General features: G+C 50.2%; 1 protein-coding gene across 5 annotated transcripts; it reads left to right on the plus strand.

The window, feature by feature from the left end:
• The first annotated feature begins 2954 nt into the window (after positions 1-2954).
• On the plus strand, positions 2955-16928 carry RNF122 (ring finger protein 122). Of its 5 annotated transcripts, none has more exons than XM_045461062.1 (7): positions 2972-3061; positions 3876-3884; positions 7757-7913; positions 13112-13157; positions 13933-13974; positions 15432-15514; positions 15786-16928. In XM_045461062.1, exons 1-7 carry the CDS (start codon positions 3037-3039, stop codon positions 15898-15900), a joined length of 477 nt encoding a protein of 158 aa, XP_045317018.1. In that variant the 5' UTR covers positions 2972-3036; the 3' UTR covers positions 15901-16928. The 5 variants fall into 5 exon arrangements, with proteins under 5 accessions (XP_045317025.1, XP_045317018.1, XP_045317008.1 ...); XM_045461052.1 differs by lacking the exon at positions 2972-3061 and adding an exon at positions 3160-3253; XM_045461069.1 differs by lacking the exon at positions 3876-3884 and having other exon boundaries at positions 2955-3061.
• Positions 16929-18195: the final 1267 nt, after the last annotated feature.

An 18195-nucleotide genomic window follows, 5' to 3' on the forward strand; every position in this document is an offset into this window, starting at 1 on the left:
CAAGGATGTGTAAGACGAAAGCCTTTCAACCTGCATCTCTCAATCTAAGCCATCATCCGAGGCACAGCCCTCCTGGCCATCCCCAGGAGGGGTGAGGGTGAGAGGAAACTGGGAAGGGATGCATTGGGCTTCCCAAATTAGAGTCCTTTAGTGCCTCGGGAGATCTTACTGAATGCTTAAAATATCAGGCTTAAAACATAAGTTGTTATAGAACATTCTGATGACTGTCATCATGGCCCTTATAGGTGTGACCTCAGATGGTCACTGTTCTGATAGACCAGGTCTTTCCCCATGAGAACTTGTGCTGTTCCTACGTTCAAGGTGTCTTCCCACTTTGGGGCTCTTTAAGAAGGGTGGGGAGAGGAGTCATTCCTCACTTCTTGTCAATTTTTCCGTCAAAGTTGGAAAATCTGTGCCCTACAGGGACCAACACATAGCGGGAACTTAATGCAATCAGGCTCACCTATCGACACCTTCCCCTTGAGCCAATGTATAGAAAGAATTCTTGCATAATAATTATACACACTTTTAAATCATCAACACTGTCTGGAACATAGCTTAAATTGTATGGTAATTGATACACATGCTCGCACATACATCTATTCCAAAAGTACTTAGTGAACCAGACACTGGTCCTACAAAAGTGGTTCCTGCCCTTGAAAAATCTCTTTCAAGGAGGGCTCCCGTGAAGGGCTCAAATTTAGGAAATCACTGGAATTATCCCGATAATCCCACAATAGACCACATTTTACATGAGGTGAAAGAAATGCAGAGAGGGACAATGACAGTGGTGAGCCACCGAAGAGATGTATTTTCAGCTGAATCTTACAAAATGTCAGGCACAGAAAGAAAAAGGGCATTCAAACATAAGTGATGCCGTGTACGAAATCACAGTCAAGAAAGAATGTCCTATGTTTAGGGGACAACAGCAATAGCTTTGTGGCTGATGAATAGCATGTGAGCAAGAGAGTATTTGGCATTAGGAAGACAGGCAAAGGCCGGACTGAAACCATCTGAATGCCATACTCTACAATTTGACTTTACCCAGCAAGTAACGGGAACCAATAAAGGTTATCAAGCAAGAGAAGTAAAGGAGCAGATTTACATTTTAGGAAGATAACTCTGGGCCCAGCAGAGAGGACAGATTTGAGAGTGAGATCAGAGCATTATTTCTTTCAGCATAATTGCTTGAGAATTTGGCTGAGGAGGGGTGGGGGAAGGTGGAGACAAAGCATTCTGGAGCCCACCCTTTAACTACTGAATCAGAATCTCTGGGCTCCAGGCCTGGGAGTCTGTGTATGTAACATCTCTAACATAAGTGATTCCTGTGGGCTCTAAAGTCTGGGGCAGAGACTGGAGTCAAAGAGGTCAGTTAGGAAGCTTTTGCAATTGCCCAATTAAGAGATGAATTGAGTTGGATCCGTACATGATTCCAATCCCCCAGACCAGCTCTTAAAGAAAAACAATTGTTATAAGACAATTACGTAATTAAGTGCTAAACTGTTTGTTGCATACTGCTGTGTGATCTCAGCCAAGTTATTTAATACCTTAACCATCATGCTTTTAAATGACAAAGCACTCATATGCATAATCTTATTTGAGTGTCACAAATTCCCAAGCGTTAGGGAAAGTGTTTATCACCTTCAATTAACAGATTAAGCTTAATTGGAAGATGAGATTGAGTCATTCTTATTTGTTTGCTTGCGTGTTTACTGTCTGTCTCCTCAGGCACTAAGAATCTCAGGAAGAGTAGAATCCTTCCGTCGCCAGGGACCTAGATGGGTCTCCGGTGTAAACAGCGCTGGGCACGAAGTAGGTTCACGGTGAACACATTCTGTATAAATGAAAGAATGACAGACAGAAAAAAACAAGCGATGCAATGTCAGATAAAAAGAAATTATTTTGGACGGGGAATTAAAACAGTCTCTCTTCCAAGTGCTATTCAACACGTAGGTGGTTCTAGATGCTGAAGATACCGCCCTTAAGTTATTGCCCACGTGGATTTCTGGATTTGATTCTGCTACTCTGGAGCATGGAGGCCTTGACAGATCTACCTTAAGCTTACTCTTTGGCTCCTTGTTTGTAAAATGATGGGCTGACCAAACATGAGAGGACAACCTGACCTCTTTCCAGATCTCATTTTTGCAATTCATCTGCTTTACCCTCTTGCTTCAGTTCCCCCTTTAGCAGTGAGCGAAGGAACGTGCTGCTAGCCACCACCCAGGACCGAGTCCTGGACCTCGGAGCAGAAATGTAACCCCTCCCTAGAACTGGCTTCTCAAAGAGCTATAGAAATACTAAACAGTAACAGCTCTGGAGGCGGAAAACAATGTGGTACTAATCCTTCGGTTTCCTCCAGGTCCCGGCGGAGGAGGCTGGCCCCCGCCTGCGCCAAGCTTCGCACCGCTCAGCTTGCTTGTCTTTAGAGTTAAGTTTCCCGAGGACCGGGAAGGCGAAAGGGGAGGCGCGCACTGTGCAAAGATGCTCTCCCCTTGGAGGGGGGCGGGCCTGCAAATAATACCCGGGGCCAACAGGAAGACTCTCATTGGCCCGAGGGCGGGTGACGGGCGGGGGGCGGAGTTTGCGGGGTGGGGGGAGTAAAAGGGAGGGGGGTGTGCGCAGCCCGTGTCAGTTTCGGAGTCCTGGCGGCTCACCTTCGCGCCAAGGATCCTGAGCCGAGGCTCCCGGTGAAGCTTTTCCCTCCTCTGCGAACCGGGCCCCACACCCTGTTCTGTAGCGTCCTGCATCTCCCCCAGCTCGGGGGCCCTTCCTGCATTTCCTCGGCGGTGCGTTGATCTTGGGGACTTTCTGTTTGTTTGTTTTCCCCTTTTCCCTCTTTGTTGCTCCGAAACCGTTCAAGCCGAACCCCCCCCCCCACCACCACCCCAGAGGGTGTTCGACTTGTGAAGAAAGGCGGCTGCTGCGGACAGCACCGGCCCCTCCTGCGGACCCGAAAGCCGGTGCGCCCACCCGGTCTGCCCTACCCGCCGGCCGCCTGCGTTCGTTCGCCGGAGGAAGCCAGCTGAGAATTCATTGATGCACCCATTCCAGTGGTGTAACGGTGAGTTGCCGGGGCGGGAGGGCGAGCGGACGCCCGGCCGGCCGCAGACGCGGAGGGGCGCAAGGCTTAAGATCAGACGGAGGGCTCGTTCTTCCTCTTCAGCTAAGTTTGTCATGAAATGGGACGGGCGAGCAGGCGTCCTGGCGCCCAACGAGGCTCTGCACAGCGCGGAATTTGAAACAAAAAAATCAGGTTTAATTCCAGGGCCGGAACGTCGCTGAACGTGCGGGGGGCGTGGGAGCCGAGGGGTTCGCGGCCTTTGTGTGGCGCCTTCGCTCTTCTACCCCCTTCCCTTGCCTTTGTGCGCTCAAACTCTGGTCTTTGTTGTGGTTGTTGGAGGAGAATTAAATCCGCGCTCGGGCTGGGATCTCCTAGAGGGAGCTCAAGTTCCCGGCCTGGAACTTTGCAGGCTATTTTAAATATGTATACAATGCAGCGTGCGGGACGGGGCGCGGAGGCGGCTTCCTCTGTGCCTTTGTTGGCTTCTCACTGGCTGCTAGGGGGCTTTGTGCTTGAGGAAGATGCCGGATTAAAGAGCGTGCCTTTTATTGGATTGATAAAGCCTTGCAGATGTCTCAGCGCCCGGGTACCTTTGGGTGCAGAGTTAGGCCAGCAGGAGTCGTGCTCTCTGGCCCCAAGGCCACACTGTGGTAATAGCTTCTGAGCTGTGGTGGTGGCCGCACCCCCTTACCTAAGTCACCCCTCCACCCCATTCCCTACCCACCCGCCCTGGAATGATGCTAAATTCATCTCACCTGAGGCTTTTTTTTCTTCTTCTTCTTTTTTTTTTTTTTTTTTTTTTTTGGTATTTCAGGTGATACAGGTTGGTTCTGACTCCTCACCCAAGCTATCTTAAAGGAGGGTCTTTCTGAGCGACTCAGTTAAAAGGTATTGATGTTAGATACTAACGTTCCAATGGTTTTGGTGTTTTGACTGCGAAGTCCCAAGGCTTGGAGTTTCTGGAGGAGGTGTGTGGGGGCCGGGGGCCTTATCTCTGAGTATGGTAGGCTGGGTAGTTACAAAAAGAAAAAAGAAAAATCCATTCTTGAGGGCAGACCCCAGCCAGATCTTGGATTAATTATTTCAAGCGGCTTTTGTTTTAAGGCAGGGTTTGGACAGCATGTGTATGAGCGTCCCCCAACCCCCTCTTCCTCTTGCTGGTAGGATCTAATTTCCTGAAAATGAACCAAGCTGTGTGTGATAGGCGGGCATTGAGGGACAGGGGGGTGGGGAAGGACGGTGCATCCCAGCATCTGGGAAAGATTCCCGGCGGCTGGGAGGGGGAAGCATTTCCCAGACCCACCGATCTTCCTTGGCCAGCCTTCTCTTGACGTCATTCCAACTCCCAGCCTGCACACCACCGAGATGAGACATTCTGATGTCAGGGCTTTCATAGGTCAGCTGAGACAATGGAACAGAGACTTCGCAAGAACCAAGGTGGCTGGGACTTTATTCTGGCGCTCCTATTTTCATATCGGGTTTTTAGACCAGCAGAAGACTTGCTCTTTTTCTTTTCACTTCTTAGAGTGGCTGATAGATCCTCTGTTTTGACTCCAGTGAGGAAGCAATCCCTTCCCCCAGCCCCTTTGTGGAAAAATATCTGGAGGCTCTCTTTTCTGGGGTTGGTATTCTGCCCTTACAAGTGTGTCTCACCTACAACTCTTTCTCACATAAAGTTCCAAGCTCACTGACTCCATCCTGGAAGCCCAGGGAAAGTCTGTTAGGAGAGGTAAGGTGGTCAAGGTAAACTGATCAGAGGACCACTTGAGACCAGAGTGCAGATACATATCCTCTATAATAGCCAGTGCTCTACAATTTCCCAGGACAGGAAACCAAATGGGGTTCTCTGGGACCCTAAAGGTAACCAGGATTCATCTCCTAAAAGGTGCATGGAGAGCCAAGACAGATGGGAGGTTAGACCTTCTTAGTGCATCAGTTGTTAGTGAGGTAGGGAGCCCAGAAGCAAGGGCTTCTTGTTGAGAATAATAAGGGTAGGAGCTAATTATTTAATCTTTTCAACAAAGTCTTTCAGGACAAGAACTACTTCTCCTTTTTGTTTTCCCACAATGTCTAGGTCAGTGCATAAATCAGCCCTCGGTTAATACTTGTTGGTTGGCTGGCCATTCATTAGCTGAGGGCAGTTTCTGGGCAACTTTCCCAAATATCACTCTCCTTACTTTGGGATGGGAGCTTTTGCCAAGGGTACCAGGTTGTCTTGAAGAATCAGGAGTTACTTATCTGCTAACTAATTAAGTGAAAGCAAGCCAAACACCAGGCTAGGCACTGGAGGAGCTACAAAAGTCCAAGTTGCTGTCCTGAGACTTGGGAGTATTCGAGCTTATTAGGACTTTTTCATTTCTGATTCCAGTATTCTAGTTGGCATCTCTATTGCCGTGCCTCCCTTTGTATGGCAGAAGCCTTTGTGTTCTCTTCATCCCTACACTGTAAAATCACCCCGTGATTCCTTTTTTAATTTTTTTTTTTAATCTTACGTGTCTCTCATGGTACTTGTCATATAATCGATGTTCGAGTTAAATTAAGTTGATGCTTGGAATATTTGGGCAACATAACACAATACTAAGTATTCAAGAGCCAGAATGTGTGGTAGAGGCTGTGAGTACTGTAGAATTCAGGGAAGAGAGGGGTCACTGGAATATCATGAGGACCAGGCTTGGTGGGCGTCCAGAAGGGAGGGGGAGTTTCAGGCAGGGAAAGTTGCATGAACAAAGGTATGGAGGCAGGTGAGGACAGGTTGGACAAGAAATAGGAGATTGGTCTATGTTGGGGGATGCTGGAAAACTATGAGCAGTGGAGGTTGAGGCGACCCAGTGCGTGCATGTTTAGCAGGACTTAAAACCAGTCATGAGCCTGGGAAATACATAATGGAAACTGAGTGGGAGAATATGTCACACACATGGGCTAAAGTAGAGGAAGGGTCTGGGGTGGGGACTTGGAATAGAACTGGTCCCGACATCTGAAAGAGGTTTGAAGGGAGGCTCATTATATGGTCACTAGATTGATCTAGGGGATGACTGAGGCATGAGATGTAGGATGTCAAAATCGACTTCCGGTCCTTTTAGCCAGTCTTCTGCTGAATTGTAGCACTGGTAATTTTAATCTAGAATTCCCAAGTATATTAATGGGTCCTGGCTTCTAACCAAGCTGTCAGGCAGGTACTTAAAACCCATGTTGAAGACTTGGGTACAGAGGTCTTTGGAAACAAGCCTTCTTAGCTGTTTGACGTTAGACAATTTATTTAATGATTGAGTCTTTTTTTTTTTTTTCCTGTAGAAGGGGTAAGTAAATTTCTCAGTGGCATTACAAAGATTAAATTGGTAGTGTGAGAATGTGCTTGGGGTATTGCAAGATTCTAGTTTTCTCGTCTCCTCACTTTCTGAAATCTAAGAATTTTGTTCTTGCCTTTTGGATCACGATGATATTTTGTCCTGGTTGTAGGACTAAACGCTCCACCAGCTTATTGTTTCTATCCTATATTTTTTTCTTACTGTTGAACAGTACAGAACATTTACTTACTCTCAGAACGAGTACTCCCAAAATAGAGAGTGGCCCCAGGACTGGTTAATCCAGCAATTTCACGGACATAAGTCATTTCTTTCCCTCTCCCTTCCGCCACCCTCAGCCATTGGCTTTATATTGAACTGCTTTCTTTCCAGCTCTAACTTGGCTGCCACCATTCCAATCTTTCCTGCTCCGGCAGAACTTGTCTTTGTTTCCTTGGCCAGAACCCTGTCACATACTTACCTCAACACCAAACTCTGGCAAGAGGCAGGTGACAACGATGATTGATAAGCCAATCAGGATTTACCCTCTGAGGATGCTTGGTCAGCCAATCAGGATTTACCCTCTGAGTCACGTGAGAAGGGGAAGCATCTGGTGGCTGGTCAGTGCTTCCCCCGCTGCAGGTATAGGAATCTGATGAGGACCTTGTTAAAATGTAGATTCTGATTCATTCTGTCCAGGGTGGGCCGGAGATTTTGCATTTCTAACAAGCTCCAGGGGTTGCCAGTACTACTATGGCACTGCTTTGAGTAGGAAAGGGAAGGGTGCCCAAAGTAAGCTGCACGCCACCCCCCCCCCCCATCTCTTTCTGGAACACTGGCTCAGCCTCAGGGTGAACAGTTTCTATTCTGGTCCTGGTGCAGCCTGTCTCCTGGAACAGGTGGCTTAATAATGACAGATGACCTTTGCAACTGCACCTTGGCAATTTACAAAGTACATGTCTCACACCAGTTTGGGTCCTCTCTGCATTTTGCTTGTTTTTAAATGACAAAGTGAAGCTTAGGTAAGTAAGTTCTTAAAGGTCACCTCTCTAGGGAGAGGCAGTGTTGGAACCCAAGTACCCATTTTCTCACCTACGGCTCTTCATTCTGCTACTGCACTAAATGAGCTTCTACGCGATGGAGTCGAGTTTCCCATTTGCTGAATCCTTGATCCCCTGGATGGGGATGCAGTTTTAAGTACTGTGTGTAGTATCCCATTTCATGGATCGCTGAGTGACCCAAGATAATGTAGCTAGTCAGTATCAGAGCTGGGTTATAAACTTAAGTGTCGGCAGCAGAGAGGTTTAGGACCCCGGAGCCTGCCACTTCTCTCTCCGTCCTGCCTGACCTGAGTACCATCAGCCCCAGTGGTCAATTTCCAACTATAATGCTTTCCCTCTCCCTTTCTTTTCAGGGTGTTTTTGTGGCCTGGGACTGGTTAGCACCAACAAGTCCTGCTCAATGCCACCCATCAGTTTCCAAGACCTTCCCCTCAACATCTACATGGTCATCTTTGGCACAGGCATCTTCGTCTTCATGCTCAGTCTCATCTTCTGCTGCTATTTTATCAGGTGGGTGGCACCCTGGGTGACCTGGGGCAGGGAGTCCAGGAGGAGGAGGCCGGGGGGTAGGGTGGGCCAAGTGAGATTCCCACAGCAGTCCCTAACTTCCCACTGGGGCCCCTGCTTTGAGGACAGGGCTCAGCCTGTCCTTCCTTGGGCCCCTGAGGCCTGGTGTTTCTATTTTCAGCAGCCTCTGGAGTTGTCCCAGAGCATATAAGGTCACCATTGGTTGGGCTACATCGCATCTCTTGGCCAGTTATTCTAGGGTGGCCTAGAATTACTGTCTGACCAAGTAATATCATTGGTCAGCCCTTAACCGTGTCTCCACTCCCCACGCGTAACCTCTGGGTGGCCGGGGATAGGTGGGCATCGGTTACACCAACGGCATGTTCCTCTGCCCTCCTGGGAAATCCTGCCGTCAGCCATCCAGATGCTAATATTAGCAAGCTGATGTCTGGAGAGCTGCTTGGTCTGCCTCGTAAGCTCTTCTTTTTTGACAGTGAGAAAAACCCTAAAAACGCCCCTTATTCTTACTGCGTGGAGATCCAGGGGAGGACTTGAGCATGGCGGGGCTAGCCAGGGAGGTGTTTCTTCACCTCCCGTCGAAAGACATGGGAATTGGTGGCTGGTTTTCTACCAAAAATTTAGGGCATGACTGGCATTTAGAGTGGAAATTAGTGTTTCTGGCAAGGGCATGCTGTTGGGATCACCAGTTCCTCATTGTATGGGACTGTCCTGCACACTGGGGAATGTTGAGCATCCCTGAACGTGCTAATGGTCTTTAGGGCCATTGTGATAACCACCCCCTACCCCCGCCACACCTTACGAAATGCCTAGGTAGCCAGCAGCTGGAGTCTTAAATCGTTCAAATTAAAAGGAGGGACAGAGGAGTTCTGGCTTCCTCCTGAGATGTCTTGGTGGGTCTGAATGCTTTGCCCAGAGAAGGGGCAAGGGGGAGGCAGACACTCAGTCTCTATTCCTAAGGCTAGCAAGAGTTTCCTCTAAAAAAGGGGAAGGGCCCTCAGTGCCCCCAGTCAGCTACTTAGGCCTCTTCTTTCTCAGAACTTTAAAAAAGTTCCTGGGACTGGAGTTTTCCACTTAAAAGTTGATGCAGAGAAGATCGTGGTGTATTTTCCCTCTCGTACAACCGAGCCTAACATTTGCATAAGTGGGAGTGAGGGCAGTTTTCTAGCATCTCCCCACCCTTCCCCTTTCCCCAAGCCTACGTTTTCTTCCTCAAACATTCTGCCTTCCTGACCACCAGCCACCCCCATCTCCCCATACCGAGCAATTCATGCAGTTCCCCAGGGACTAAAGATGGAGACATACCAAATACCAAAGGTTTATATATGATACTGGGGGAGGGGTCTGCAAAAGCAGCTCTGGTGTACACACACACACACACACACACACACACACACACTCACACAAGCTGCAAAGGCAGTCAAGTGAAGAAAAATCTAGAAAATCACTCTGGGCCAGGATGTGGGTGACCAGGGTTCATTTCCTAACTCTGCCACTAATACGTGCGACCTTGGGTTTTAGTTCTTCTTTACCAAGTGCCTTCTTTGTGCCACACTATGGTTGGCATTTTGTGAAACACCCCTCCAGTTTCTATATTAGCCCACGTTGTAAATGAGGAAATTCATGCTCTGGCAGTTAAGAATTAGCCCAAGGTCCTATATCGAGGAAGATCCAGGGGTGGGCTAGCCCAGTGGTCATTAGCTAGAGTCTTTCAGATTCCATATGTTCACCTTCCCTGTCGGGTTCCCATTCCTTGAATGGAAATAAAAGGAACAGCTGCAGCATCCCTTAGCACCCCCATACGGCCGGAGATGGGAGTCCTGCAGAAGGACAGGCTGGGGAGCTAGATAGGGCTGATTTATTTTTGTCTGGCTGGAGTGGAAGAACAGAGCCGTAACCACATGATGCCAAAAGCTTTCCTGACTGCGGGCCGCTTGGCGCCACCTGTCCCTTCCGCAGTAATCTGCCCCTTTTGTCACCTCCACCTTCTGTCCTGCAGCCTGCCCAGAGTCAGCTGACCCCGGACTTTCATGGTTCCAGAGGCTCGCTGCTGTGTGGCAGCCTGTGGGTGTCTATATATAGAAAGACACACAGGCACAGAAGCCACTTCCTCTCCCCGCTTCTCAGTTTCCTCCGTAGCCAAAATAGGCCCATGACCCCTACTCTCCACCTGGTGAGCTCATTGGCCGATGCCAGCCTCCTCTCCCCTGCTCCCCTCACCCGTTCTTCCCTGTTCCCCAGGAGCTGACCTCTGCCCTACACAGGATGGAGGGGCCAGTGAAGTACAAATAGGCAGGAAAGGAGCAATTATTTTCAGGACCTGGTGGCATTGTTTGCTCCAAAAGGGAAAAGCAGTGAGGGAGAGCCCGCTGGCAGTGGCTAGAAATGGTCTCATTGAAATCGGAGTATTTTTAGTAGCTTTGCTCACCCAACAGCTGAGAGGGCCACCTGTCCAAAGTAGCCGGCACTACCTCCTCTGCTGGGATGTCCCAGGGGCTTTGCTTTTCTGCTTTGTTTCCCTTGCAACCTTTTTGGGTCTCATCACAATGTATACCTTCCTGTTCTGGAAAGTCTGCATGCAGGGCGAAGGGGGTGGGTCTGCAGCCTTTCACTCTTCTGGTGGTACTGGGCTCTGAGACCCAGGCTGCTGGAGGATCCTTGACTGCGACCATCAAATGGAGCCAGGCAGACACAGGGGGTGAGGGTGGGCAGGGGGCGCCCTGCGCATCCCAGGACACAGCGAGCAGAAAGGCACGGCACACCCTACCTGCGTAGAGCCGTGTTGCAGGTGAGGTGGTTGAGACCCCAAGGATGTGTGGCATCCTCTCATTCTCGGGGTTAAAAAGCAGGCCCCTCACCACTTCCTTATTTACTCTTCGGCATCCCCTCGACAGCGACGGTGACTGCCTGAGAATGCGGCTGTGAGCACTTTGACTGTGAGAACACTTTTTTGCTTCCCCAGCTTCGTTCGGTGTCAGCCAGGTGACAATTGTTCGTTGAAGCCTTGCATGCACCCTGCCCCGCCCGTCTTATTTGGAAGCGGGCACAGAGATGCATGCATCTGAAAAGCTTTCCCGGACTGAGGAGTTCTCTGAGTACAGGACAGAACAGTGGGAGTCCTGGCTAGGTCTTTGGCCCAACCCTCCAATGACCAGAGACCCTCCAGTGGATGTGCTGCCCTGGGACTTAGCCCTATGGTGCAGGAGTCAACCTGGACTGGAGTTCTTTTTTAAGATTTTATTATTTTTTTTTTAAGTTTATTTATTTTGAGGAAGACAGAGACAGCATGAGCAGGGGAGGGGCAGATAGAGAGAGGGAGAGAGAGAGAATCCCAAGCAGACTCCACACTGTCAGCACAGAGCCCAGTGAGGGGTTCAAACTAACCAAACCGTGATCATGACCTGAGCTGAAACCAAGAGTCAGACGCTTAACGGACTGAGCCACCCAGAGGCCCCTTAAGATTTTTTTTAAGTCCTCTCTACATCCAACATGGGGCTCAAACTCCCAATCCTGAGATCAAGAGTCACATGCTCCACCACTGAGCCAGCCAGGTGCCCCTGGACTGGAGTTCTTAAGAGTCTCCAGGCACCCGGCCTCCCAGGGCCCTGACTTGTGCTAGGAACAGTGGAGATAGCTGGGAGCCAGATCCAGATCTGCCCCCCGACTGTGCTTGGGGCATGGCTCTGCTCTGCCCCTCATTCCGCACCTTCCGCTGTTCTATTCGGCTTCTCCACAGTGCCTGTGGCGCAGGCACCTTCTTACCTTCTCGTTGAGGCTCCTGATTTGAGATTCTCTTCCTCTGACTCCTGTCAGCCTTCTTGTTCTGCAAAAGGACAAACATTTGGGGCTTTGGAAGTCACACAGTCTCTTTCTTAATTACCCCCACTCTACTGTGCAAAAGCCGCCACAGATAATATGTAATATTTAATTATTATCACGTGCACACATGTGCTCTCTCTCTCTCTCTCTCTCAAAAATAAACATTTAAAAAGTTAAGAATAAAAATCAGTCTTAGCTCATAGGCTCTATTGAACAAGTGGCCCTTAGGCCATCGTCCGCCACATCTATTCTAACTTGACGGGTTTCTGATGTTTCCTTCCAATAACGCAGATCTGGCAGAAGTGCTCAGTGGAGAGAAAGCCCCATGTGGCTCCCAAGTATAGGAGGACACAGAGCCACCTGCTTGATTTGGACGGTTTCTCTCCCTGCAAATAAAGCAGCAGCAATACTGCGTAATCGTGATCCTAGCCGTTCGCTGTAGGCTTGTTGATGAAGATCGGGTGTTTCCCAAGGGATCTGGTCTCCTTCTCAGGACGATGGTGTGTCCCACCTAATAGGCGAAAACAGGCCACACTGTTAAAGCGCTCAGGCCCTATGCTGTGATAGACTGATTCAAATCCGCCTCTTGCTGCCGACTAGCCGGGAGGTTTGGGCGACTTACTTCCTTGGACTCCATTTTCCTCATCTGTAAAAAGGAGGGTTTCTCGCAAAGTATGTGAATATGGTAACACAGGGATGGGGGCAAGCAAGTCCTCGATACAACCACTGCGTTATTGCCGTTAGTAACAACACACTGGGTTTTGGCTATTGAGAGTTAGGTTGTGTGCAGGCCACCAGCTGGAAACTGAAGAGAAGAAAACAAAGAGGGCATCCTCGGTGTTTGCCTGGGTGCTGTGAAGGGGAGAGTGTGCTTTGGTTCAGAATATTAGTGTTCCCCTGGGTGGAAAATTCCCCAGAGTCAACAGAGACTCACTTACACTGCTACCCTGGCTTAATGGCAAGATCCCTTGTAAGAATATCTAACTTCTGTATACTCAGGAAGCGGAGTGTTGACCTCTCGACTTGGGGGGCCTGAGGAGACTGACTTTCTGGGAAACAGCAGGGAGTACGAATGAATAATTCTGCCAGAATGTGCTCTGCCAGAATTCCCTGATCTGTGGGACCTGACGGTAAGTTTTGAGGCTGTTGTGGCTGAGTAAGAGTCTGAGTCCTTAATCAACTCTGGGCGACCTGCACAGGTCCAACCACACCATACTCCATGGCTTCTCCGGGACAAGACGCCCCTCTGAGGAGCAGCCTCTCCGCCCCCAGAAGAGGGCCCACGCAGCCTGCCTGCCTCTCTCACTCTGAATGGCTCTAATTTGTACAAAGGCATGGTAACCTCTCCTTTCTCTCTCCCCTAGCAAACTCCGGAACCAGGCACAGAGTGAGCGATACGGCTATAAAGAGGTAAAGTGCTACATCTTTCTTTCTTTTAAAAACATTTTTTTCGGGGCGCCTGGGTGGCACAGTCGGTTAAGCGTCCGACTTCAGCCAGGTCACGATCTCGCGGTCCGTGAGTTCGAGCCCCGCGTCGGGCTCTGGGCTGATGGCTCAGAGCCTGGAGCCTGTTTCCGATTCTGTGTCTCCCTCTCTCTCTGCCCCTCCCCTGTTCATGCTCTGTCTCTCTCTGTCCCAAAAAAAAAAAAAAAAAAAGACCCACTCCCTCTCTCTACAACTATCCTCTTAAAAAAAAAAAAAAAAATTTTCAATGTTTATTTTTGAGAGACAGAGACAGAGGGTGAGTGGGGGAGGGAGACACAATCTGAAGCAGGCTCCAGGCTCCCAGCTGTCAGCATAGAGCCCGACGCGGGGCTTGAACCCACGGACTGTGAGATTATGACCTGAGATGAAGTCAAGACGCTTAACCGACTGAGCCACCCAGGCGCCCCAAGTGCTACATCTTCCTGTGAGACTTCCTCTCTGCTACCTGCCCTGCTAGAGAGAGGATAGGCAGCGAGCAAGCTGAATCCCCTCGGCCTCCCTGCTGGCTCCCCCTGGCCAGTGCTTTGTACCGTCCTCGAGTCTGGCCTGGCCCGGCCCAGGCAGTGGCCAAGCCCTCCCCCTTCACCAGAGGAACAGGAAGACACGCCTGTGCGGGGCTGGGGACTCCCTTGGCTGGATGATAGCACCTGGCCCCTGTGCTTGGCTTCTTCTGACGCCATGCCTCCTCTCTCCTTTTCAGGTGGTGCTTAAAGGTGATGCCAAGAAGTTGCAGTTATATGGGGTAAGTGTCCTGGGCCAGGGTGCAGGAGGGCCCTGGCTGGCAAGGCAGACAGCACCCTCTCCAGCTCTCAGCCAGGGCCTTTCAGGAACTTATCTCCTTGGGCCAAATAAATGTGACTCATTCCAGTAGGTAATCCGTGTATGGAATTCATTATGTCTGGAACCGGCGCAGGCAGAAAACATAACGGGATCGCGGAAGGGTTGGAATGAGCGAGGACACGTGGCCCCGGAAAGGCTGCTGTGCATCATGTTTAAGGGGAGGACGGGTCTACCTCTCCACGCCAGATCCCAGCTACCCTTCCCTGCTTCTAGGTCTCCCATCTTGGTTTTTCACTAAAGAAGGCCCTTTTTACCCTTACACATATACTCTGTCCTGGCAGACTGTGGACCTGACCAGTGCATCTAGCCCTGCCATTCTCGCCTGTTTGCTCTCCAGTCCCCTCCCCCAAGCAATACTGCCGCTCCTTGGGTCCCATCAACACAGACTCTTTAAGAGTGGGCTGTTGCCTCTTCCTTCCCTACTTGTGCCCATGAGATCATCTAACTTTCTCAAGACTTCTGTCCATAACCACAGACACTTGTGCACAGGGTGTTTGTGGTGGTTGGGCACCGGGCGGACCCACGGGGATCGCGAGGCATGAGACAGCCTAGGAATGCTTCATTTTATCCCTCTTTGATGTGTGCTATCACATCTCAGCAAATTCAGTGTTCCCTGAGCCCTCCTTGAGAGGGAGAATTCAGCTGTGATCAAGAAGTTAGTCCAGAAATACAGAAAGCTAGAGTCCAAGAATATGAACTGAACATTATACCCCCATTTTTACCTTTATTTATTTATTTTTTTTTAATTTTTTTTTTTCAACGTTTATTTATTTTTGGGACAGAGAGAGACAGAGCATGAACGGGGGAGGGGCAGAGAGAGAGGGAGACACAGAATCGGAAACAGGCTCCAGGCTCTGAGCCATCAGCCCAGAGCCCGACGCGGGGCTCGAACTCACGGACCACGAGATCGTGACCTGGCTGAAGTCGGACGTTTAACCGACTGCGCCACCCAGGCGCCCCGATTTTTACCTTTAGATATAGATGCATGCCTCCTTGCAAAATGTACTAGGCTAGAAAGGTTTAAAAAATACTTCTCTAGAACACTTACGGTCAATGGAAATTTCTGTGATGATAGAAATGTTCTATATCTGCCCTGTCCAGTATGGGAGCCACCATGGCCACATTGTGGTTACCGAGCCGCTGAAATGTACCTAGTGCAACTGAGGAACTAAACCTTTAATTTCATCTTCCTTTGGTCTTGTGAACAGTCTGGTGTGGTTAGTGGCTAGCCTATGACTCAAGTTTCCGTGGCTAATCAGGAAACTGGGCTAGAGCTTTGTCTTCTTGGATGGGGATGAGCCGATGGGTGAATGCGGTTCTTCCCCAATCTCCTCTCACACCTTCCCTTTCTTCCCACAGCAGACCTGTGCAGTCTGTCTGGAAGACTTCAAGGGGAAGGACGAGCTAGGTGTGCTCCCATGCCAACATGCCTTTCACCGGAAGTGAGTATCCACAGTGGGGGACGTGTGTCCAGGGGATACCTTTTGAAAGGAATAAGCAGGGAGCGTCTTCAAGAACCTGTAATCCCTACCCCCTCCCATCTGCCCCTTGCCAGTGATGCCTGACATCCTGTCTGGACACCAGGCAAGCCGGAGGGGTTGGACCGGGGCAAGGATGGAGGTGTTGCTGTTCGGAGAAGCAGCTGGGCTGAGTGAGAGACACGTGGAATGGGTTGGGTGTCTTAGGGGAAAACTGGTCTTCTTCCGCCCATAGGTGTCTGGTGAAGTGGCTAGAAGTACGCTGTGTCTGCCCTATGTGTAACAAGCCCATTGCTGGGCCCTCAGAGGCCACTCAGAGCATTGGAATCCTATTGGACGAGCTGGTGTGAATGCTGCCTCTACACCAAGGCCTGGAGAAGACCACTTGCCTCATGGGTGCCTGGCCCCTCCGCACAGCTACAGGTGAACAAGACTGGTGGGTGGTGACTGACGTGCTTACCTGAAGGGGCAGTAATGCAGGGCTGGGCTCCCACCATCAGGGGGAGGCCTGAGTCGCGCCACCTTTCTGCCTCCTGAGGCCTTCTTCAGCTACTCAGCACCTGCTACTCAGCACTGGCGGTGTCACCCATCAAGAACGCTGTATCCTGGTACCGGAACGTCTACCTGCCTGTCCCTGTGGGGGAAGCTGGGGAAGGCAATCCACCCCTATCTGGCCAAGAACTTGGAGCTCACCCCTTAGGAGGACTGGCTGCCCTGACCTAGAAGAAGGGAGGAGATGGGCCCTGCCCCACCTGTAACCTGCCTCCCCTCTTCGCTCCTTCCACAGGAAGGGGAGAAGGGGAGGAAGGAACCATCAAGGAACCAAGTGCCTCCAGTGCAAGCGAGGGAGGCTCTGTAGGAAATCAGGAAGAACAGGGACACGGAAAAAGGAAAGTCAATGTTTACATGGGGCCTATGGAAATAAAGGCTTGGCCTGTAGGCCTGCTGACCACAGGGTAATGGGGGGCGGATGCCTTCCCTCTGCTAGGATCTGAGGTGCTATCCATTCACTGTCTTCCTCAGCCGATCTCAGAGCGTCCTATTCCGTTTTGGGGTTATAGTACCCCTCCAGAGGAAGGGCTTATTTTACACTCAAATGAATTCCCAGGGGCTTTTTCTAAAGGAGCAAAAGGGGCCTGGGGATGGGGGTGTCTGAAGGTTAAGGTGGCAACAGATACCTTCTTCCCCTTTGTAAATAGTATTTTTGTACTTCATCCTCACCATCTCAGGCTTTATACATGGAATCCCCTGAATGGAGGGGGTGGGGTTTCCTCTCTCCTCCTCCCCGCCCCCCCCCCCCAGAATAGGTGAGGGTGGGAGAAAGGTATGTATTTAAAGAAAATTAAATTTAATAACAAGTTTCTCTTTTTGCCTGTGATTGTGGCCTGTGTCTCTTGGCCCTTTTCTGCCAGCAGAGGAAACAAGTTCTCTACCCGCCTCTCGCTTCTCCCTACTCAGGGCACACTATGCGCACAAAGGTTCCTAATTTTTAAAAAAAACAAAAACAAAAAAAAACAAAAAAAACCCACACTGATATCAGGTTATTACCCATGTAACATAGGGCTCACATCAGTGTACTTTAAGACCAGATTAAAAATATTCTAAAGGCGGGCTTAAAGAAAGTTGATGTATGTCACCCAAGTGTGTGACAGGATACTGAAATTCCGAAGACTTGAATAGCGTCCTATGTTTAATTCAAGCAATTGTGCTCTTAGCACAACTAAAGGTCAAGGTTGCTACCATAAAGGCTTGATCTCTTTTCCTTATTAAGCTTTTCTCTTGCCTACTTGCTGACCGTCATGGACACATGCTACCCCCTGAACCCACATCTAGAAGCGTTGGCATTAACGAACGTATGCCCCTCTGTGCGCTCAGATCTTGTACCCACACCCTCCAGCTTTGCTCTCCGTGTCTCAAGGGAGCGTGGAACCAAAAACGGATATGCAAAATGGATTATGAGGGCCGGGAACAATGTTCTTGGGCATCACAGCATGGAGCCGGTGGGCCGCGGTTGACCCTTGTCGGTGGAACACGGCAGTGGCCAATGGTCGTCCCAGGGGAGCAGGCCCTGGGCACAGTAGGAATATTTGTTGAGCGAAGTCTAATGTAGCCGTGGGTCGTGGATGTGCAAGAGCCGCCCGTGCACCCAGAGGAGCCAGGCCTAAAGGGCAGGCGTGACCCCCTCCCTCCCCCGCAGTTGTGCCATGGAGGCTGTCGGAGCCCCGGGTGCTCGTGCTTGACAGACCCGAGGCGGTCCTCGTGAGGTTGTCAGCACCTCTCCTTTGCCCAAGGACCTCCTCCACACTGGGCGTAACCCCTGCTCCCTGCCTCTGCCCCCTCCTTGCTGTTGCCAACCGTACAAAGTCTGGTCTTTTCCTCATCAGGCACCCGTTCTAATCCTGCCAGTTTCAGTGTGCAGAATAAATGTATTTCCTTAGCAAAACAGACCCTCCCTCTAGCTCCTGCTGCAGCCTTATGGTGGAGGCAGGTCTGGGACGAGGGGGGAAAGGTGGTCTAACAGGTTGGCTTCACCATCTACATGCTCCTACCTTGCCGTCTCCCCTCCTGTTAGGGAGAATTTACCAGTGCTGGCATATTCTGATTAGAATGTTGGGACTAAAATGTGTTTACAAACTTGAATGGCA

The sequence above is a fragment of the Leopardus geoffroyi genome, chromosome B1 (genome assembly GCF_018350155.1).
Source record: "Leopardus geoffroyi isolate Oge1 chromosome B1, O.geoffroyi_Oge1_pat1.0, whole genome shotgun sequence".
NCBI lineage: Eukaryota > Metazoa > Chordata > Mammalia > Carnivora > Felidae > Leopardus > Leopardus geoffroyi.

Bases quoted from the DNA above. Each gene is read 5' to 3' on its own strand.
- RNF122 (XM_045461042.1), top strand. From the start codon at position 6,861: ATGATTGATAAGCCAATCAGGATTTACCCTCTGAGGATGCTTGGTCAG. The intron at 7,914-13,111 runs GTGGGTGGCACC...TCTCTCCCCTAG, and splicing joins TTCTGCTGCTATTTTATCAG to CAAACTCCGGAACCAGGCAC. The intron at 13,975-15,431 runs GTAAGTGTCCTG...TTCTTCCCACAG, and splicing joins AGAAGTTGCAGTTATATGGG to CAGACCTGTGCAGTCTGTCT.